Consider the following 23,987-nt stretch of genomic DNA (forward strand, 5'->3'; position numbering starts at 1 on the left):
TGATTTATGGGTCGGGCGTTTTGTACTTCAGTGGAACTGAAATGCAGTGTCATTCTGACCTTATTCCATGGCCTGCTTCTTTGGCAGAAAATAGAGTAAGCTAGCAATCTCAGTGGATAATTACGGCCTCAAATTAGGAAAAGCAATAAGCAGAAGCATTTAGACTTCAGTACTACGTGCTGAAGAAGTTACAGATGAAGGTAAGTTTGTATGCCAACTAACTGGTGAATCTATTGCCACGATGGCATAAAGACAATGAAAATGAATGAACACTGTCCTAATTGGAAGCATTAGTGGAAGCATTGTAAGAAATGTTTTTATTGTCCTTTGGGGGAAATGATGTTTGTGTCAGAGTTAATAACACATGGCGCCTTAATAGCATATGCATGATAGCTGCATCTTTATGACAAATAATGCCAGATTTAATCAAGTACAGAAATTCAAATGAATCACACTTAAAATGGGACGATTTTAAGAAGATCGAGGGCATTTAGGGAATTTTGTCCAAACCCCAAAGACAGTTGCATGTTTGGTCTTATTGTCATTATTTTTGTTCTTATTATTAAAAAAAAAAAAAAAAAAGTATATGATCACCAAATCAATTTGTATTTTGGCCCTGTTCATCATATCAACTCTAATGAGGACTGATATTTGACGACGTTTTGGTCGCAGATCTATGAAAGTAGGATCAAGGTTTAATTGAACTAAAGCTTAAATTGAAGGAGATTAATTTTTTGGTTGGTGTAACCATCTACCTTTAAATTAGGCTTAGGAAATGCAAAACTGGAACTTTGTCTCTCCTCACAAGTATCAAAGTACAAATGTGTGTCACTACATGTGAACAGTGCACCAACATGGCTCCAGTGTCATCACAGTTTTGTTTGCAGGCTCTTTATCTCTTTGTGTCCTGACAGTCAGGGCAGGAGGTCCACGCTTCTATCACGTCCTCCACACAGCCCTCTGTCACATGCCGTCATTTTCAAGTTGAAAGTTGTTCTATTTTTATTTATTTTATGTAGTTCTTTTCTTCTCTCAATTTTTAGGTCAGTGCGCACACACATCTGCCTCAGCAGAGTGTGTTTTCTATGAACTGTGCACAACAAAGCGCATGGTGGCTGCTCCTGTGTGTGAAATTTACATTAAGCTGCAGATCAGAGCACTTACTTGTTCTGGTGAGAGTTAACAGCTGAATCAGGAGACTGTCTCCATGTTGGAACAAATCTTTCTAATAACCCGTTTCTGTGGGTAGATAAAAAAGCAGCTTTGACACTGCGATAATAATAATGGCTTTGGTTTTTAATGAGATTCATATCAAAGAGCAGTATTGTTATTAACACTGAAAGTCTTTTTACCCTTACATCCAAATGGCATCATTACCCTCTTGCCCTCACCTGTTTTTAGGATTTCAGGCTAATACATCAAAAATGAAAAGAATCTCTGTCTCTTCCTCCTCGGGGTTTAGTCTGGAGCTCTCGATACAACGACTTCCCGCCAGCTTCACTTTAGAGGCTGAATTGCATGCAGTTGAATCATTCTCACTTAACAATGATTGTGTGCTGTGCACTCATGTAACACATGGTTAGGTTTTAATCAGACCGCCACTAGACTATAGTCGCACCTGACACGGCAAGTGCTTGTTAATTAAAGAAAGTAAAGGGTGCATGAGATATTGAATATAATATCTGTTGGGTGATACATGTAACAGTGCCCTGCATTATATGTTGTGTGTAATTGAATGTCAAAAGATGCCAGTGGTTTTATTTGTTTTACATACTGAACTACAAATTAGGTAGACTACATGTTTTTGTTCAACCCCCAAATTACACTTACATATGAAAAAGGACTGTTTCACAATACTGTGGAAAAACTATGCCCAACCCTATGATTCAGTAGCTTGTAGAGCCATTCCTAACAGCAGTAACTTGAAGTAATCACTTTCCGTGTGACTATGATTCTCTCACATCGTTGTGGAGGAATTCTGGCCCACTCTTCTTTCCAGTGTTCCTTGGGTTCATTCAGGTACGAAGGCATTTGTTTATTCACACCTTTCAATGAGGTTCCATCACAGCATTTCAGTGAGCTTGAGGTCTGGTTTTACTGCACCATCGAGACACCAGATTTGCTGGTGTACTTGGAATCATTGTTCTGTTGCATGACCCAGTTCTAGCTGTTTAATCATAGTCGACTCAATCACTGAAAAATGCCCTGGTCCCATATCTGCAGAACAAGCCAGAATCATCACTGTTAGTATTTGCTCTGTGTTCATATGCTGTGTTTGGTTTTCTACAAATGTGATGCAATTTGGCCAAACATCTCCACACCTAAGTAGTTTTCTCCCAGCAGCCCTTCAAAACCAACCATAATCATTCAGTGTCTTTGTAATTGTAAAGTCGTGACTTTGGCCTGTAGACTCTGAGATGTAGCTCTTGTTGTTCTCTGTGCTTTCCACGGTCTCACTTTGGGGGGAATTCGCTGGGATGCTCACATCTGTATGCCTGCTTTTATAGAGGTGCTCACACTTGCTGATGATCATCTAATCAAGCACATATGATTAGCAGCACCTTAATCTCATAATACCAATGGAAGCAATAAGAGCTTACTTAGTTTTTCACTTTTTTCACATGACTGCACATTACAGTTAATACTAGAAACTAGATTTACGAGCTTTTAAAGAAATTCTTTTCCTGTGATTGCTTGTTCATTAAACAGCCACTTTCCTATGACTTAATGATGCTTCTTTTTTGTAAGACACTGAAGGTCATTTGATAATTCTTGAAATCAGTTGATTTCTACAGAGTGCTGCTTAAAATATAGTGCTTTGCAGACAGATGCCCCCTCCCCTCCCCTCCCCTCCTTTTTCTTTTTCTTTTTTTTTTTTTATTCAATAAAAAAATGTTTTGGATGGAATGACTTGCTGGAGTGAGAACTAGAGTCTTTTTTCTTCTTTTCTTTTTTTTGGCCATGGTTATAGTCTATTTTTCCTTTGGGATAGATTTCAAGGCGAGGGATTTCTTTCTTTTCGCACCACTCAAGGCTAAAGCTTGTATTTGGACCACAGTAGGATCTCCAGCTCCAGTTTAAGATCCATTTTGCTACGAGGATCTCTCTGCTTGGCTCTGTGGTCAAGGGCCCACCAGGCAAAGCTACTTAACAGCAAATCTTGTTTAGCACAATCCTCTCAAAATAAGAGCCTCTATCTCCCTCTCTCGCCCGTCGGTCTCCCTCTTCCATTTCTCGCCCTTTCCAAAGTGTGCGAACACTGACGCAACCTGTCTGCCGTTAGCTGAAGTGCTAATACCAGCACATGCTTCCTAGCTCACCCTTTACCCTTTTGCTTTACTTTACCACATTCCTCAGTGCAAAGCTTCACACCAATTACTAACACTGTTGATTAGCCAACGTGTGCACAAGTGTGATGCCTCGCTGTATCTTCTGACATGCACATAGTTTATTGGCCTTGTTCTCTCAGACCACATCCTCCGATTTGAAAGCTTTCTGCGGTTGGAATAAGACTCAGTAGTTTTTCAGCCCTTTAAACCATAACTTCCTGAGTGCACCTGCTGGATAAGCAAGTACAGTTTCTTCCTTAATAACTTGCTTTCAGGTGGGTGGCAGATGTTACGAACTTTGACCTCACAAATCGACAGAGGATTTTCAAAGGTTGAAGTTGAGAATGTGTGTTCTGTAAGGCAGCTTTTCTGCTCACAGAAGGTGCTGCAAGGAAAAAAAGACAAACTCTTTTTATGTCATCATCAGGGTCAAATTGTTCCATCTGACCTTAGCTGGCTCATGTTTATACAATGAATAGCGTAGGAGTCAGCACATTTTATGCAATCAAGATGTTCATTTGTGTTTGAGAAATGAAAATCTTTCACTGTGTGCTAATTTCAATATGTGCATGGAAAAATGAAATGTAAATGTGCTTCCTTCTCCTCCTCTACCCCTCTTTAACCGCTTCAGACGTTGCGAAAGAAAGGCTTTAACGGTTGCAACAGCCCTGAGCCCGACGGCGACGACTCCATCGACCAAAGCCCGCTAAATGACCGCAAGACCGAGGACCTGGACAGCCTCTTCAAGCGCTACGGCGTGAGTACAATCACATTTTTGTCACCTTATCTAACCTACCCTTTTCTTCTTCTCCCTTTTTTCTCTACTTTCCTCTCTCTCTCTTTCTCTCTCTCTCTTTCTCTCTCCCTGTCTGCCTTCTCTTCTTTTGTTTGGGGATCGAAGGCTCTGAACAAGAAAGAGCACCGGGACTCTGAGAGCCCAGACCCCGAGGAGCCCTTCTCCCTCACCCCCCGCACTGAAGAGAAATACAAAAAAATTGACGAGGAGTTTGATAAAATGATGCAGAACTATAGGCTGTCAGTGAGTACCTCCCACCACTCTGCGTAACCCTGCCCCCTCTTCATGTTGGTACCTTGCTGCTGCCGCTGACCGGACAACCGGAGATTTCCGGCTGCTGATGGTGGCCTGACTACTCACAGAGCACTCGCCTTCACCATTCCCCACTCCTTTACCTTCTCTACTTCACCGCTTACCAATAGCACCTATCCCCATCCCCCAAATCACTACCCACAACCACCCCACCCCACTGATGGTGTGTGCTTCAGCAAGAAATAAGAGCAGCCAAGTTCATAAGGGAAGCCTCTTAAAAGTAAAATTTTAACTAATGTTCACATTCATCATTAATTAATGGAATGGTATTATTTTTTTGTAAGAAAGCCTAAAGTTGTGTTTCCAATGTTGTTTGGTCTTTTCAACAACCAACACGAATATAATAACTTTAAAGTAACATAGCTCAGATAGACATAATTTATGGGGTACATGGAGATTCGTTTTCTGCAGTTAAATTTCCTAGGACTCATAAAAAAGACAAATAATATTCTTTTTTTGCTGTTTTGTTTTGTTTTTTGCAGCGCTGCGCATGTGTAAGACAGAAAGTGATCCTTAAAAAAGCAGCATGACACCAAATAGGGCATGCTAACTGTGATTATTCATCTGAAGTTACAGTCATCACAGTGAAGCACATTCTCAGGAGTATTATGGCTTTTAATACAATGTTTCTGATGCCTCTGCAAGTTCGCAAACGTACAAGAATAAACAACAGAGGGAGAGGAGCGATAACTAGGTCCCTGGTTCTCACAAAAGTTGGCATAGCAACTAATATTGCAAGGGGAAATCATGTTTTATGGTAATAATCAACACGTTTGGAGCATGCCTTCGAGCAGTCAGATTTTTTTTTTTTTGACTGAATGCACCAATTGTGTAATACTTAGCAACATTAAAGAAAGAGCGTTGCAATTTCAGATAGTCTGTATCCACCAGGGCTGTGTCTGTTTCTCAGATAACACATAGAAAGCCAGAGTGCAGTTGATAACCGGCTGTTATTAGCAGCATTACTGAGGTCACTTTAGTCCCAGTGTAGTCCTGTTCCTCCGATGGGCTCCTGACATTATCCAGGTTCTGCCTCCTGACTGGCGCTCTGCCAATCCCCTTTTACCGCTCTACTTCTTTGCCAATTTCTCTGTGATTCATTTTTTCCTCTCTGCTCAATAATGCCATTAATGTCACTTTAATGACTAGCACTTAATTTACAGCTCCTCTTCCTGTCTGCCGGCCCCCTGATTGGTCGCTTGGGATGGGACACAGTCACTTTGAGGTTCTGCAGAATAGTTAGGCAGTAGTTGTTTACTACAGTCACACCTTTGGTGTTACACCTTTATGGAGGGTGGAGGCGTTTTTCTTTTTTCTTATTGTTGTTCTTTACTGTATTAGGCTTGTTTTGTGGTATGCATGACTAGTCTCATAATCATGCTGTAATTGTAATTGTAATTGTTCATATGTTTATGAAAATAGGACTGTGAAAAGCAATATAATTATGAACAATGTATAATGCTACATATCTAGTTTACAGCTAGAGCGATGGAAAGACTATGCCTTCGCCTGGTTTTCAGTTTAAAGGCTTGAAACACACTATTTGTTAAATTAAAAGCAGTTTTATGGACAAAACTAGTATAAAAAACACACTGGTGGTTTGGAGGGAAGAAAAGGCTTTCTTCAAAATGACATCAAGTGCTAATGTTAATATTAATTTACTAAAATCTCACATACATCAGAGCATAATGGAGAAAATGAGCTGCCTCTCAGATTAATCAGCTCAGTGAATCTCTCCCCTCCTGATATCCACCCTGCCTCCATCAGCCTCTCTGTGCTGTGTGAGACAAATAGCTCTAAAAAGACTTTCTCAAAAGAGAAAACCACAGAAGAAGAAGAAGCGGATTCAATCTACTGCACTTAGAGAGCTACAGCTCTTGGCTCATGCCATTTGTATGCTAGCGTAACGCTGCTAGCAAATGACTCTAGCGACAAGCTGCCCCGACATCACTCTGCCCCTCGGTGTCCCAGTCAGCCTGCCTACCTGTCTGGTTTTCCAGCACACCTTTCACGGTCAACCAGTAATCAGAAACATGCAGCACCACCTGCCACTCCTCCCCTCAGCATCATAATCCCCAGCATGACAGATAGGGGCCGGGATATACAAGCTTAATCCCACTTGTACTCAAATACCTCCCAAGGTAGGAAGAGAGTGGTGAGGGAGAACGGGCAGGACACTTGGCTAAACGAGCCCCCAGCTAACGTATCTTTTCCTGTTAAACTGGCACTGTAGTAGGCAAGAGAAAAGAGCTTTGGGTTTTTGTTTTTTTTCTCCTAACCGGAGGGCCCCTGGTTTGATCCTTTTCTGGCTCTGAGATTCTGGGCCAGGAAATTGAATAAGAAATAGATTTCTGCCTTTTAACAACCACCTCCATGGTGCCTTTCAGCAAGAAGCTGAATGTTTTGTCTCCTGTATAAGCTTGGTATGAATGTCAAGTGAAACATGGTGTTATTGAAACTGCTGCACACTTAATCACATCTAATTTAGTTTTGAGATTAGTTTAGCTTTGAATTTCATGCCATGAAAGCATGAGGACTCTCAGCATCCCTATTAATAGTTTCTGTTAAGAGCTGCAAATAAAACAATTTTCAGTGAGAATCAGATGTTTTGGAGAAGGTGAGCCGCGAGTCATTCAGCCTCTTTTTATTTATTTAGGATCAAATATTGGTGACGTCAGAAAGAAATTAGAGTGAGGGGGGCATAGAACTAAACAACTAAAGCTAATTTACTGGTCAACTGCTGGGACATCTAAAGGTCCGTCAAACACTTTTCCAATGTTGCATCTGTGTTCAGATCTGCAGCCTCTTACAAATACGATGCGACAATCCTACAGTTGAAAAAGGGGAAAAAAGAGAAAACTTTCAAAGGCTTTCAGGACAAGAGGGAGGAAAAGGGAAACTAGGCCATGAGTTTAATTCATTCTGATTTACCCTTGCATCCAGGAAACACACCCTTGTTGAGAGAGCTCCTCCGAGGGAAAATAGGTTAGCCTTCTCTCCCCTCTTTTTGTTCTCTTCACACAGAAGAGGCCTTAAGCTTCCTCACATGAGCCTCTGGAAAAGCTCCTAGTCAATTATTTACCTAACAGGTTCTTGTTATTTTTTTCTATGGTTCCCATCCTCTGTGCTAAATCCACAGGATGAGGAGCAGTACCCAGTTAACCCTCCTCTCTGCAATTAGGAGCAGCAGTGTTAAATGGAGTCAGAGTGGGCAGATGTAAATTCTCTTGTAATTTGCCAAAGACATGGATTAATTCTCAGTGTAGCACAGTGGAGAGCAGGGTCAAGACAAATTTAAAATTCATATTTACAGAATAAATGAAGAGGTTTTGGAGTTATGTCACCAATCTCCTAGCAACCAGAGGCTGATACAGATATGAAGGTCTTGTGGAATGGTGGCGAGCAGCAAACAGTCGATGGCTAAATGTATTACAAAGTACCAATAAAGAGACAGACAGCTGAAGAGGATTGTTTTTTAAGGTATGCATGGTACTCTTGAGTCATTTCTCATTTTTCATATTCAGTCAGGATAATAGGAAGTTGGTACAGAAACATGCAATCACAAGCTTGGAAGGCAATATCTGGTATAACTACTAAACTCTCTTACGCAAGCTTTCTTAGAACTTCTTTAAGTAGTCATCAGGAATAGTTCTCCAGGTTTCTTGAAGGACATTCAAAGCTCTTCTTTGAATGTTTTCTGCCTTTTGATTTCTGTTAAGATGATCCCACACTGCTTCAGCAGTGTTTAGGTGTTTGGAGGCCAATCCTTGACTTATAGTGTTCTAGTGTACATTGTTCTATTCAGCTAGACGCTTACTGTAGATATATTCTACTGAAAAATAGTGATTTTACCAATCAGATGCTTTCTAGATTGTATTGCATGGTGGGTCATATTTTTTTGTGTTTCTTTAGTTGAAATTAAATCCAGCCCCAAACCATGATATAGTGTCCACCATGTTTTACAGATGGCCGTACATGTAACTAACATACATTTGAAGCAAAGATTTTAAGTTTTGATTCATAAAAGCTGTGGCCACTGATTTTTCAGTCCAGTCCTTGTCTTATTTGCTATACCTCAGCTTTTTATCCCTCTTTTATCCTTTTTTCCCTACATTCAAAATTTTTGGTGAATCACCTTGTTTGTGAAAAAATGCTGTTTTATGCCTGCCAAATATATTACTTTTGAGAATCTTCTGTAGTTCAACTGTTAAATTTGGGAACAAATTATGTTTTTGCAAAAGACTGCTGATAGATGGTTGATTGATACAACACTGGTTCATACCTTGGCTTAACCTTGTGTTTGAATGATTCATAGGTCAGTTTAAAGTGGCTTAAACGATATTTATAATTATTATATTATTATTAAAAATTGACTCTGCTTCTAACGTCTAATTAGATTTTTTCAAATCCTATTTTTCATAATTCCAAATCACCACAAATATACCATCAAGGTCACATTGTCTTCAGTGATATTTTCTGTCCTGAATGCTATTACTTATTGTCAATTTATTTAAAACCACAGTTCCATTATTCCAACTTTAAATCTGTAAATACAGACTGCAGTCCATCTTTCTCTCTCTCTCTAACCGTAGTTTAACTGTAGCTTAGTAAGTTTTAGACTTGATTAATGGGAAAGTAGAGCGTTTCAGGCTCAGGTAAAGGTGACAGTTTGATTGCTTTGTATTCGGTAAAAATGGCCGTCAGCAAAGACTCCAGCTCTGTCCTCTGTTTGTAGTTGTTCTCCCAGTAAGAAAAAATATATAATGAAATCTATTACTGAAAAGAAAAAAAAAAACATTCCCAAGCACTGTAGGGATAAACTCTTTCTGGATCCTTATGCTCTGCGTTCATACACCTCTGGCCCACTTTGGATTAACCCCACCTCTGTCCACCCTTTCCCATTTATCCATGCCCTTCCTTTACCTTCTGCTTGGCCTGTGTGCAGTGGTGCAATGCTGTTAGCCGTTCTCTTCACTCTCCCTGTTAGCCACTTACAGCTCTCTCTGTACAGCCTGCTTTGCAAACTTCCTCTTTGTAGGCTGAAGAGTGAATTTTACATTTCATGTATTTGGAAGATTTAATAAAGATTAGTCATTTTTCAAGGCTAACATAGCAAATAAATTGAAAGGTTTTTTGTGGAACTATAATTTGTTGTTTGTTTTATGAAAAAAGGGCCAGTTTTTACTCTGTTTAGACTTTGTGTGACGAAAAAAAACCCTAATTATAAAATAATGAATAAAGATGATTATTTTTGTTGTTGAGGTTTATATAAAAAGACCACTTTATTAGTTGGGAAAAAGTTGTTTAGTTGTTTGAGGAAAACCTATGATCAAGTAACAATTTTTGAGATTTGACTGAATAAACTAGCACTTGGTTTGGTTTCAGTCCCATAACTCCCTTATTTTCGTGTGATCTCCAATGCAGTGCAGAGGGAAAAGAGGTAGAGATCAAGGGCAGGAAGGTGCCCTCGTCCTCCTTGATATTAAACTGGGTCCCAGGCAGTTTGAGTACAGTACAGTGCAGCGGTGGCCCATATTCTATATATAGAAGTCCTTATTTCAGATTGAGTTGGAACAGGGTGAAATGGGTCGGACTGCTGGACAACCCGAGGTCCTTGCCCCTGATTTTCCTTTTTTTTCTCTCTTTTTTTGCACTCGGGGACGTCTGGTCATACACTTCATCAACTCAGGTGACGAGACTGATCATTTCTTTAAAAAAAAAAAAGTGCAGTTGATACGTTTTTGAACAGAAAGGTGGACTGTCTTCAGGATTTTTGAGAACAAGAGTAATATTGTAAAGCCCATTTTGGTAGGCAAGCTCCTGCTGAATATTTCCTTAAATCCCCAGTGATGAGCACATGTCAGTGGGGGTGGTGGGATGCTGCTGGAATGTGACAAGCACGCTATGAAATGTCACCAATAACCCGATGCAATAACCTGCTGCTGCTGCGACAAGTTTTAACCTGGCATGAAAAGTGAAAGGCGAGACAGCTTTTTGGCCTTTTCACCAAGTCACCTTGCATGACAACTGAGTGAGTGAGTGTGCGTGTGTCTGCGTTTGGGTGCGTCTGCGTGTGTTTGAGATTTGATGTGTGTGTTTTTGGTTGTTTTGAAGAGTTTTATTTCCAAAACAAAATTGTGTTCTTTTAAAGCACAGTAGAAACAGCAAACATCAGACATGTCTGATACTTTTGAATTGATTTCCTGCCTCAAGAGTGAAGCTTGACAAACAAGCAAAGAATCAAAAAATCTTCACCGTGACAGAATACCAATGCAGTGTAGGTAGATTTCAGTTATTGAGGATCATTTTTAATATCTTACGGGTATGATTTAAAAGTTATTACTAACTGCAAAGTTTTAGATCTGAAACATATGATATGATATTCAGAATTCATGGACTCCTGTTTATTGTTCATTACTTTAGCCATTAAGGCTAATGATGATAAATGATTTCTTTGAAAAACAAAGATCTACTTAAGAAGTTATTTTTGTGTCAGCATTTGAGCTTTTTGAATCTGATTTTCTTTAAACAGGTGAAAATATCTATCAGTGTAGGAAACAAATATTCCCAATGCTAATCAGTTTTTTGCAATTTTTTTTGTATACTATTTTTATTCTTGTGCACTGACCTGTTTTGGAATACAAAGCTCTAGTTTTGGGAAGAGTGATTTTTTTCCCCCCCCCCCTCTGTATTTATTTATTTAATTATTAACTGTTTTTTAACTTTAAAAAGTGGAGACATCAGTCATTATGCAAGGATTAAAAGTTCCTTCTTCGTATGTATATTGGATGTACAATAAAATTTACAATACAAACATTTTTCTTTAATTAAAATCAAATTTTGCAACAGCACTGAAAGCTGCCCAGCAGAGCAAAAGGAGACAGTCTTGAAGAGGAGCCAAATTCAAATCAGATAAAGTGTTTGGGGTAAAAAAAAAATTCTACTTTTCAAGTAATTCTGAACTACTGAAATAATTCACTACTGTATTATTTCACAACAAATTGCCCTTTAAATGAAAAATATATTTATCAAGGTGAAATAAGCTTGAAAGAATAGCTACAAATTCTTGAAACAATAATTAGCGTGCAAAACAGAAGATGTTCCACTTGCGTTTCTTTTTATGTTGTTGCTTTAAAGTAGGACTCTCCTTTGTTGTGTAACTTTTTAAAGTTTCGTTTTGGGAAGACTCTTCTCATTGTGATCGGTTTTATTGCTGCAGCTGTGTGCGTGCGTGTGCGTGCGTGTGCGTGTGTGTGCGTGTGTGTGTGTGACCTGCAGGCTTGTTTGCACTGCTGCTGATCACTAACTGATCACCTGTTCATTATTTTTTTTATAATATATAATTATATGTGAGGGTGGATAAACATGGCCACACTCTAATCTTTGCCCTCTTCCTGTCATTCCACCAGTCTACAGTCCCACAGCCCACCTTCTCCATGCCAGTCACCGTGCCAGTATCAAACCAGAACGCAGCGGCAGCGGCGGCCCTTCAGTTCAGTAACAACCCTTCCGGCGCCCTGGTCACCACCACCTCCTTTGTCACCTCCACCCTCACAGATCCCCGGCTCCTTTCCCCACAGCAACCCGCTCTGCAGAGAAACACCGTGTCGCCAGGGTTACCACAGCGGCCAGCCAGTGCAGGTAAGAAACAGCATGAACAAAATAAAATGCTCTGTTTTCTGTGTGGATTGATAATGTGAACTTATAATAATCATCTGAAACATCTTCTCATACATAAACTTCCAATTTTAATACCAGCAGCTGATTGATCGATCAACAGTGTAGGTTTTCAATTTGCAGTTCTAAACATTGATTGGGTTTTGTCAGTGAAGGATCCTCTGATGCTAGGCAACTGATGAATTTTACTTTTTTTGAAAACATCGACAGTTTTGAGATAGACTGAAGAACAAAGAAGACAAACTGACAAAATCTCAAAACTTCTTCAAAAGATAACTAAAGAAAAAAAGCCATTAGACTGCCACCCACACTGCTTGATTGACAAGTATTGGAGAAAACATGGAGACAATATTTAAAAAGAAAATGAACAGACTAGAAATTTCTGGCTACATTAAGTCTTTATAATATGATTTTATATATATATATATATATATATATATATATATTTATTTTTTACATTTTAAAAAAAAACTTTTAAAATCTCATATTTTGTTGTTTTCGGCTGCACCCACTAAAAACCTCTTCTTTTAGTGGCTGCAGCTTGCCACTGTTTCTCAAATGTGTGCATACTTGTACCCCTAATCTAAATAATGCCAGAAATACATCATTCTTAAAATTCTGCAATTCTTTGTTCAGTAAAATGGCCGATAACCATTTGACATTCAGTGTTCCAGCTTTTAATGCAGTTCAGTCGTAACCTTGTGTAACCTTAGAGTTCTGTAAAACCTGACAAGTGTAGTCATGTTCACTGTGAAAGCTCACACAAAGAGATTATCATATTTAATGACAGACAAAAATAAAAAAACTGTTTTTTGAGGGGAAAAATGCAACAAAAGTAACAGTAACTGGAAAACCTTTTGACCACTGCAGCTGCCCCTGTGTCATAGAGTCCAAGTCAGATTGAACCTCTTAGAAAGACTCCGTGCAACCACGGTGTCATTATACATCTTCTTCTTATCGGTGTGGTGCCAGTGCAGTTTCACAACCAGTTTTGCATTGCTGTCTTTGGAAATCAGCCCACATTTTGTCAGGTTTGATAACCGGTCATTATGCATTGTTACTCGAAGAATTTGAGGTGATTTCCATGGGTGTAAAATATGGCATACAGATTCTGTAGGCTGAATCTGCCAGACGTTGATGATTTCCCTTCTCTGCCGATGTTGATGATGGGGCGCGCCGGATTTGTGGTGCGGTGCTTCTGTGGGCTATTTAGTCTTGACAGTGCGAGAAACCAGTCGTACACTGGCACCAACGCCATGTCAGTGGAAAATGTTCTTAGTGTCGTTGCATGATGACAAAAATAGTTTGCCTTGAATTATGTCTTTTTGAACATTTGAAATACAGTTTAGCGGTTTTTATTTATTTTGAAGGGAAACATTATTGAACAAAGAGGTCTTTCAGACATTGCTGATTTCATTAAACAATCACTTAGTCTCAAGGATTTTGAAAAAGGACTTTCAGTAACTACATGACCTGCAAACTGTTGTAAATATGGGTCACGCCACATTGAATGTTAATTAGCAGCATCTGTCAACACTCTGTGTTATGCATATGAGGCTCAAATCCCCGTGTAAACCTGTGGCTGGTGGTTCTCCGTCGATGTTTGGCCTACTTTCCGTACAGTTGATTTTTATCGGTTTTCAAATGTTTCGTTTTGACATTTAATAATTGTATTTTTTTTCCTTTTTCTTTTTCCTTTTTTTTTTTTTTGCATCCCAAGCAGTCAGTCTGTGGACAAACATGTTATTGTACTGGTTTCTAAATGTCTCTTGTAACTGAAATGATTTGAACCACTTTTAAACTCATGGTTGTCATAGTGATGTAGTTACTTAAAGACCATTTCATAAAGTGCCCTCGGTCTATGCAGAAGCACGGTTTATGTAACAGCAGCGTTTTAATAGAGAATCTTCTGAGTCGACAAGCAGCAAAATGACCAGTGATGTGTTGTGCAGCCTGCATGCTCCATCAGTCTAAATAACTCCTCTGCTTGTTGAAATAAGTGCACACTACCTATAATGACAGACATCCATCATTTCTATGACTGGTTGGCTGGTACACCGTGCGCCCGCTGCCTCTGTGTGGCAAACCAATCCTTCAACCTCTGACTAAAAGGATTCGTGCCCCATTTTTGCGACTCAGACAAGGTTACTTATCAAGCTTTGTTCCGACCAGCGTAATCTCATTGCAAGTCAGAATTAGGTGATGTAACTCGCAACAAATGCATTACAGCATCTTTCATAACATGCCGTACTCTGAGGCAAGTGGGTTTCACGTAGCAGTAATGGACGCCCCTTTCCTCCCCTCCCCTTACTCCTCATAACCTCAGCAGTGCAAATACATCGCTGTACCCTTTTATGCATCCCACATTATCAGAGTTGCATTGGGTTCATTGTCTTTGCTTATTGGTGTTTTTCCATGTGTCTGTCCAGCCAGATTTTTTTCAGTCACCCCTAATGACCCCGAATTTCTAAAGCGCATTGGAGCCAAAGAACTGAAATTGCACCAACCGAGGGAAAATAAGTGTCAGTGCAGAAAAAATGCTGCCTGCGATGTGAGGAAAAAGCAAGCATAATGTTTGCTAGAATGAAGATAAATGTATGTAGCTGTTGCAGTGTATAAAAATGTCTCGGTTTCCTGTGCTTAGAGACAAAGCACATGAGATTTAATTTTATGACAACAGTGAAATTACTATTTTATGCGTTTTATGCTTTTGGTTATTTGGGAAAAATACTGAAAAACTCTCTCACAAGTTTGTGTTATTACAAACCTGCTTTTTTAAACATTTAGCAGCAACACAGCTTCTTTAATGATATTCACTTTGATGCGATGCGCTGTTGGTGGGGCTAAGCTAAAACAAAACAAAATAAAAAATCAGTTGTCACACATGCACATTTCAGGAGAATCAGAGCAAAGTATTTTCCACAGTTGTCCTTGCTCACATGTGACAGACAGCAGGAAATGGTCGGCTTCAGACACCTTCGCGCTACTGGAAATACTCTGTGTGATTTAGGCGGGAGAGCTGCTTGGATAGAGCGTGCAGGAGGCAGCACATATGATGCTGTGATGTTCGCACATTGGTGTTATCGGACACAGAGCATTTTAAAGACCGGCTTGTGAATCTCTGAAGATAAATCTCTCAAACCTACACTGCAAGGGTAAAATGTGTTTGATGTTTATTTTCCAAAGTCAGGATTTTTGTTAATATCACTGTGGGTTTGTGCCGATCAATAACCGTGAGAAGGAGAACTCATCTACTTATGATTAAAGTAGAATTGCTTCAACATTCACACATTTATAGTAAATTAACATTAGAATAATGTCTCTAAGCACTCCAGTAGCCTCATAGTAATCCTATGAGGAGAATGAGGAAATACCTTTGGATATAACATTTTGTTTATTCTGATGATCTTAAATATGTAACAAGAGAGTTTGACTGGCAGTTAAATACACTGTAAACATGGACTGTCTTCCTCCCAATGAAGAGCTTTCATTTTTAAATAATATTGTACTTTTAATTAGCTTTAGGTGAGCATTTAGTCTTTCAGAGTTTTTCCCTTCAAAATATCACATAAGTGCCATTGAGAAGTAATGAAACTAACACTTAAACATTAACTGGAAATGCAGAATTGAAACCAATTATGGTCCTTCAGTGAGTGAAATGAGCATCGATTGCAGTAGGACTTTTTAATGATACTTGATTTAATGATTTCATTTTTCATGCATCATTTTAGATTAGTGCTACTCAGATTAACTGTTTGATGTGAGGTAATATTTAGCGTTATTTATGTGACCGTGGTGTGTTTTCCTATTATCCCAGGTGCTCTGTTAGGGGGAGACTTGGGGAACTCTAATGGAGCGTGCCCGAGTCCAGTCCGTAAGTAAATGTTTTCTTTTATCTTTTTTTTTATCCCAGTTTTGGTACAAAGATGCGCGCACGCACGCACGCGCACACACACACACACACACACACACACACGCGCACACACACACACCTCTTTGCTTTCTGTATTTTGGCTGGACTCTTTAAAGAGACATGGTTTCTGAAACTGACGTAGAGACAGAGCAATGCAGAATATTTTGTGTGGCAGCAGGCTCACACAACTCGGACGCCAACTCAAACAGCCACACACACGCACACACACGAACTCACAAATGCAAGCACAAGCATGAAACACCTGTTGACTGGCGACAGCTGAGGGTCACAGTACAAGCTGCTTGTCAACAGTCCAAAGAACAGAATGGGTTTCAGGTTGTGAGGGAGAAAGGCAAGCAGAGACTTTAATAAAAAGAGGAAAAGAAACTGTCGATGTTACAGAATAACTTCTGTGAAGCTTCTCAGCTGTTTTTTAAATTCAAATCTTCGGCAATATTAGAAAGCCAGTCTGGGGTCTACCGGCTTTAATGTGACACATGAATCTCAAAGTGAGTTCGAAATTTCATTTTTAGTGCCAGTTTAATGAATTATGAAAATTGAGCCGAGTACTGATAAATGTATTTGAAGCAAACTGTAAGTTCAGGTTTACTCAGATTCATGATTTCTATGGCAGCTTAAATTGTGGTGCAACTCAAGGTATTGAATACAAAAGATTGAATCCACTACTGAATATGTTGTCATTGTTATTATTATTATGACAGTCATTCACTTTTAATTGGCAGCTTTGATATTTAAAAAAAAAAAGAAATGTAAAACACCCGATAGCATGTTAAAATACTCAAATTATGATACTGTTAATGAGTTTTTAATTGAATTAAATTTTTCCACTATTTTTTATGTACTGAATGTGATGCTTTTTCTTGTCGATATTATTTTGCTGTGGGTAAACTGTCCTTTTTTTAAAAGGTGGTGTGAGCTATGCTAATCGCACTAAAGTGCCGTGTTGTTTCACTTCATTTATTCAGCCTGACATTGTGCTGATGTCACCTGGTGAGGGTGATAAGGGTCTTATTTCTACTTTATTTTGACCCAAACGATCAATAGTCAGTCTCACTAATTTTGGTTTCATCATCGTGAGTACTGTGGTACATTGAGAAGAGAGTTTAGAGATTTATGTCCCTCTAAACATAACACAAGTGTCATTGAAAATGGGCGAAACTGCCACTTGGATATTGATTGGCAATGCTAAGCGACACCAATTATGGCCACTTAATGCTGCATCCTGATTGGTGGACAGAGGCTGCGTGTATACGGGCATCTTCTGTTTTGTTATTGACCCTTCAGTGCATCAGAGGATCACAGTGAAAGAAATGAACAACAACATATACTGACCAGCTCTCTCTGTCAGCTCCGTTTCCTGTTTAGTATCTAACGTAGACATCATCAGTCACTGTTTCTTTTGTGACGCACTTACACCCACAGACTTCATATGCCAAACTGCATGCCACTTTAAATTGTGCGGGTTAGTCCAGTGAAGTTCAGTAGGAGTCCCTCGGCATCTGGCAAAAATGCTTTGTTGATCTTGTCACTGGCGTGAGACGGTAACCAAGGAAATGAAGCAAATCAAACCAAAACAAAGCTAAAGTTTATCAAATTTAAAAAAAAATTAAAACAATGATTGTGCCATGCATCACTTCTCTTTGTTTTTGTTCTTTCTAATATTAGAAATCAACAATAAAAGTATAGCCACTGTTTTAAAATAGTATTTGTCACATACGGACACAAGCAAAGTGTCAGAACGTGATTAGCTGGGAGCTAGAGTGTAATAACTTAAGCACTAGCCAGTTTAACAGTCGTTGTCAATGAAGCTCTTTCCATCCATGCAAAACTAAGACTCTTATCATTTAGGATCATTTCTTGTCGTCTTCTTAATATAAAAGTGGAATCGGACGTCTGCTCAGCATTTGTACTGTATATTAATCCTGACCTACAAAGCTTTGATTGATTGATTGTTTCTCCAACCAAGGGAAACAGACTCCAGTGATCACAAGACCAGATCTGTTTTAATCACTGAACAAATCGTAGGAGTGATTCAATGGTCTGTAATGAGGCAAGCTTAAAAAAAATGAACAACCAGTCAAATCTTGTTCTGGAAATCTGAAAAATAGGATTAATGGCGTCCACCCCGCACCTTTCCAACGTCATCTGGCGCTGAAAAGAGCAGCCTGTTTAACTCCCCTCACTTAAACCACTTCCCGTGCTTACCCACCACCCCTCACCCGCAATTCAACCCTCTAGCTGCACTGCTTCCCTCCCCCCCTTTTCATGCTGTCTCTCTCAGCTGTTCCCCCTCATCTTCTCTCTAGAATAATCTACCGCCCCACCCCGCTCACCACCACCTTCAGCACCTCCCCACCCCCCGATCCAACTGTCCCCTGTCTTGGCAAAGGACTCTCCTCAGAGGTGACTTTGACACTAGCCAGAGCTCTCCCCTTAAATCCCATTAGCTGGGAAAGATACTGCCAGCAAACCCATAGTAATAGATATGGTGGAAAGGTGTGGAGCTTTTTTCCTGTCTATATTCACTTGATAAACGCATTGTCTCAGGGTAAGGTGGGCCAAAATGAATCAATGCATTTATATTAACTTCCCTGCACTGTATGAGAGGAATACTCGAAAGCCAAGGCTCAATATTGATATTAGTTTTTCAAAGCTATTAATGAAAGTGTGGAGACTTTTCTTTTTTTACCAAGTGTTGCTAAAAGCAAGTCATCATTCAATAAATAAGCATTTAAAGTCATGTCCTGACTAATAATGCTGTAAATTGGACTTGTTATTGAAGATCAAAGAGCTGTTTTTAACAGTATTTCAGAAATGAGTCATTGTTAACTTTATTAAACTCTTCACACATTGTATTTTTCTTGTAAGAATAAGCCTTTGTTTAGTTGTCAATGGCTGTGCTGAGTTGACCCTCAGAAGGTAGGTGGATATCTGTGTTTCGATTTGGATGAATGTGACCACGAGGACTTCTGTAAACACATCACGACTCCTTCGTGTGTCGAAATATGAAACCTCGTTGTACCAGAACTCATCTAAGGTTACCTGATCCACCCGGATGGCTGCTCCACTCCGTCCTCCCATCTCACTCCTTCATCTCATTAATCACTCTCTGCCTGCTCCTTCTTCTTCTTTTTATTCATCTTTTGTGTCTCCCATTACCATCCTGACAGTGTTACCTATTTTTTTCCCTCCCTTCTTCCAGATCTTTTGTTTCCTCTTTCACTTTATGGCTGCTCTCCTCATCCCAGTTTTTCTGTCTTCTTTCTATACCTAGGAGTCTTATTTTTTGCTTACTTTCTTACTTTTTTGTACAACCCACTCTTTTCAAGTTCCTCACTTCTTCAGATTTTTCTCCCATCTTCTTCTTTTCTCTGCTTTACTCCTTTTATCTCTTCTTCTCCATTCTCTTCTTCTCTCCTCCCTTCTTCCCCTCTTTTTTTTTCCTCTTCCCCTCCCCTCCTCTTGAATCTGTCATTCTCAGCTGTTGTCCAGGGAGTCAGTGCTACGGGAATGTCACCATTGACGTCACCCAGCATTCCACACATTCCCACGCCCAGCCTCGCGTAATAAGAGACATCACACACACACTGACGGTAGTCACACATGTTCACCCGGACACTGACAAGAACACATGTAAAGTATATGGAAAAGTGCATTCGAACAGTCAACGTACACAAATAAAGCCACAGATGTCTCAGAGCGGTTCTGTGACTCATGCTCAGAATAGGACTTATATTCATGTGAGCTTCTGGATGCTCAGTGTAAACAATAAATATAAACACAAGAAGTATTAAAATACAGTCACTTCACGACTCGGCACGAAAACACGGGGTCCACAACTCAATAAGCGTATGCTATTTTTAACTGCTTGGAATAAAAAACAAAAACAAATCTGCAAGTTTGAACTCTTCTGTTAAGTCTAACATTTTTCTTGTAGTTCTTTTTAGGAAAACATAAAAATTATTTAGTTTCTGTTTGTTATTATATTAGAATGTAAAAGAGATACTGAGAGGGTAGAAAACAAGCAAGCATGGAATTAAAACAAAGACCAGAGATAAACACAAAAGAATTTCTTTTCTGTTATTCAAAATTCACATTTCTTTGTAAGTAGGGCAGTTTTTTCCTCTAAAAATGTGTATGTTTGTTTTTTGCCTTACCTTAGTTGTAGGTTTTTATCTTTTTTTTCATTTTTCCATTTTCATTTGTGCCCTCGATTCAAATGCATTCTGTGGGCAAGGCAGAAAGCTCCAGACCTCAGCAGATCAAGACAAATTTCTATTTGTTACTAGATACAGCTAGAAATATGGGATTATACATCCTTTACTTCTTCGGTTGATTTTCACAGTTACGTGTAAAGCTAAGTTGTTTTGTGTTGCTGGTTATGTTAGAAAATAAGTCAGATTTATTTGTATTGTAGATTTCAGTTTTTTAAAAGTACATTTTGAAGGTCAGGGCCAACCTCCAAAGCTGAAAAATGAAGGCAAGAGGACGTGGCAAAAACTGACATTTCTCTTTTGACCACTTGCGGCTAACTCCAAAAGGAAGTCTGCTATAGACTGCTGTGTTAAATTGCCAGACTTTACAACAATTGAAAGCATGCCTATAGCAGATGCTGCATTGTTTTCCCCCTTTATAACAGCTCTGATTGGGGTGGTTTTTTTGTAACTCATCCACTTGAATTAATGAGTTATGGTGTGGCCATGTTGTTTCATAGGCTTCCTAATCAGAATCTGCTCCTCTAATTCATTTAATCCACATAAGGTAAATATGGAAGCTTGTTTCCACCACTAAAAATATATATATTTATATCTATAGTAGAAAATTTTGACTTAATAACTCAAAATTTGGAAATGCCTAACTCCAAATTCCAAGAAAATTGAAAAATTTCACTAAGGTATCTCAAAATTTTAAGTTAAAAACTTGAAATCTCGAGTTAGTGCTGCCAATAAGGAAGCTTATCTCCATGTTACCTGGATTTTGATTGTGCGTGTCTGCACCATTTGCTTCCGTGTAACAAGGAAATTACTTCCTTCACTGAGATTCCTGATTGGCAGAGCTAACACAAATTTTTAAGATGCCTAACTCGAAATTTCAAGTTATTTTCTCAATTTTGTTTTTCCAGTAATTAAAAAAAAAAGAATTGAATAGTTAAATTCTGTCGTTCAAAATAAAAAAAACAAAATGAAAAAAGAAAGCATGGCAGCATTCAAAAAGCTGATGTTGATGTTTCAGAATTCAGAGTTCCAAGGAAATGGGGGACCATGTTTTATACTGTCTTTGTGTTTTATTCCTTGCTGTTACATATTTTTCCACAATTTACCATTTTTCATCCCTTAGTGTCCAAACAAGAATGCGTCTGGAGTCTTGTAAAAATGACTTCAGTAAACACAAAAATGTGTCAGTAATCTGCATCTCCAAATTCCAGCTAAAACCAACACTTGTCTAGTATAGTGTAAGCAGATATCCATGCACATACAGGGCTACACAAGCATCTCAGCACTCCATCTTTATTTTCTCTAAGGGGATTTGGAGTTGGCTTGAGGGCGAGTGAAAAACGCGTCACAAACTCGAGCAGAGGCTCACACTCGTATTCACATTGTTTGTAACTCCTGACTCTGGATCGCCACGACTCCACCACCCTCTCTGTTTACACAGAGCCATGAACACAATGTGAACAGCAACAGATTTCCATCAGAGACATGCACAAGTGCTCGGTGCACATTGTGCAGCATGAAACACACGGAGGATCGCAGAATTTCCCCGAGTCACCTGATGTAATGAGGGTTCACTGTGCGTCAACAGGACACAGGTGTTCTCACTGGTCAGATGATGCTGAAAAACAAACTCTTCTTTTTCCTTTCGCATTACCTCTCTACCTTCTGTCCCTCATTTCCTAAATGCTTTTTTTTCCTTTCCTAGCCTTTCTGTTCATCTCTACTCCTCCCTTATTATCTTCTCCTCCTCTGTTGCTACTTATTTCCACCCCCCCGCCTCTGTAACCAGATACCCTTTCATCCCTATGTGCTTCATTCCTTTTTCCTAAGTAGCTTTCTTGCCACTCCTCCTGTATTCCCTTTCTGTTTCAGTCATATCTAATATGTGGTCACTTTATGCCCTCTGCTTCTTGTCTCATTACCTCATTACCTGCTGGCATCTTTTCTTTCCTCCTTCTTCCCCCCTTCTTCTGTCCCTGTTGCTTTCAGTATCTCCATCCTTATCCTGTTTTGTCTTTTCTTTACAAATGACTTTTCAAGCCCACTTTCTTTCTTCCTTGCTAGCTTCCTTTGTCCTCTTGTCGTGGTCATAGTTTGTCTACTTCCTTGCTTCCCGTCCTACTTCTTCCACCATCCTTTTCTTCTTTTATCATCTCGTATTGCTTCATCTCATTCTTGTCTTTTGACTTACAGTACCTTCTTCTGACATCCTCTACTGTTATCTTCCTGGCTTGTCTCATTCCATCTGTTTCTACCTTGCTGCATTCTGCAACATCTTTTTTTCCTCCCAGCATTCACATGTCCTTCCAGTACCTTCTCTGTCCTGTCTCTCCTTCCCTCCTAATGATTTTTTCCATATACCTTACTCTTTGGTTGTTCCCTGTCTCCTTTGTTCCTGACCATACTGGTTCCTCCTTCTCTCCTTTCTCTTTTCCCTCCCACAGTTCTGAGTAATTTCTTAATTCTCCTTTTTTCTATCATTTCTTGCCTTCCTTCTTCACACTTGAAATTCAGTTTAAAGGCTAATAGTTTTTTTTTGTTTTTTGTTTTTTTTTCTTGTAATGATCATTTTCTTTTCTTTGAGGGGTTATTGAAGATTTGTTTTGTTTTCCTACTTGGAGGAAATAACATAAACTATATGGTAATACTATACAGTGCAATTATTTAAGCTCTGCTTTATCTCTTTTTGTTTCCAGCTTTTTTTCTTTGTCTATATCATGTTTTAGGGCCAAAGAACAAATCTGATACTGCTCTGTCAGGAACTATCCAGACCTGTCAAATCTTCTAGGACAAGAACAGGTCTGCTTAATATCCCCAGAGTCAAAACTAAACATGAAGACTCAGCATTCAGGGTTTTTTTCCTTCATATATTTTCAACAAAGTCTCAGATAAGTTCAAGTCTACGGCAGCTCAATCAAGTCTGAGGATTTTTCTATTTGCCTCTGCCTCTGATTAAATTTAATTTGGGTAAATTTGGTCTTATCATGTACTACACTATAGCTGTATTGTAACTTTATTTTCTTTCATAATGTTCATCTAATCCTATTTAGGTTATATTTAATCATATTTTACTCTTTTTAAAATCTATTTGTCAGGGTCTACTTTTCATCTTCATATCTTTCTTTTGTTTTGTTTTTTTTATAAAGCTCTTTGTCTCTTTGTCTCACATGATGTCTAAAGGTGCTTCACATTAAGAAGCTTTGCCTTAACTTCTCAAGCCTCCTTCCCTTTTCCACCATTTATCCCTCTATTACTCCTTCCTTTGCTCCTATTGTGCTTTTCCTCTTTCCTCCCTCTCTGCCCGGTCTCCCTCCCGCTGAGCTGATAACAGAGGTAGTGTTCGCTTCTAGTTGTTGTTGTGAGGTTTCGTTTATGGGAGGTGTGTGTGTGAGACTGAGATGAAGCAGAGTCACATGCCACTGTGTCTGGAGGCAGCGTCATGGAGAACTGCTATCACACATATCCCTTGTCTGTCCAAGGGGAATACTGTGTGTGTGTGTGTGTGTGTGTGTGTGTGTGTGTGTGTGTGTTAGGGCTGGGAAAGTCCCTGCTGTCCCCCTTTTTATATACTCTGTGACTGAGTCTCCGTTTGAGCCTACTTGTCTTTTAGCCTCGAACAGGCTGCTGTCTGCTGGAGCCTTGTTGTTATGACAAGCAGATATCCTCCATCTTCCACATCACCACCAAATCCATCGTTCGTTTTAATTTTTTAAACTTGATTTAAC

At 39.3% G+C, this 23,987-nt stretch overlaps 1 protein-coding gene across 11 annotated transcripts in view; it reads left to right on the top strand.

Moving 5' to 3' along the window:
- The window catches only part of mef2d (myocyte enhancer factor 2d), a 99,042-nt gene that overhangs the window by 57,374 nt on the left and 17,681 nt on the right, over window positions 1-23,987 (top strand). For 6 of the 11 annotated variants that reach the window (XM_026184141.1, XM_026184143.1, XM_026184144.1 and 3 more), the window contains 3 exons: window positions 3,961-4,368; window positions 11,847-12,078; window positions 15,932-15,988. In XM_026184141.1, the coding sequence (XP_026039926.1) occupies window positions 3,961-4,368; window positions 11,847-12,078; window positions 15,932-15,988 (697 nt within the window). The remainder of the gene's footprint in view (window positions 1-3,960; window positions 4,369-11,846; window positions 12,079-15,931; window positions 15,989-23,987) is intronic. The other 5 variants (XM_026184148.1, XM_026184150.1, XM_026184151.1 and 2 more) reach the window with 2 other exon arrangements.

This window comes from Astatotilapia calliptera, chromosome 11 (genome assembly GCF_900246225.1).
Source record: "Astatotilapia calliptera chromosome 11, fAstCal1.2, whole genome shotgun sequence".
In the NCBI taxonomy this organism is placed as follows: domain Eukaryota; kingdom Metazoa; phylum Chordata; class Actinopteri; order Cichliformes; family Cichlidae; genus Astatotilapia; species Astatotilapia calliptera.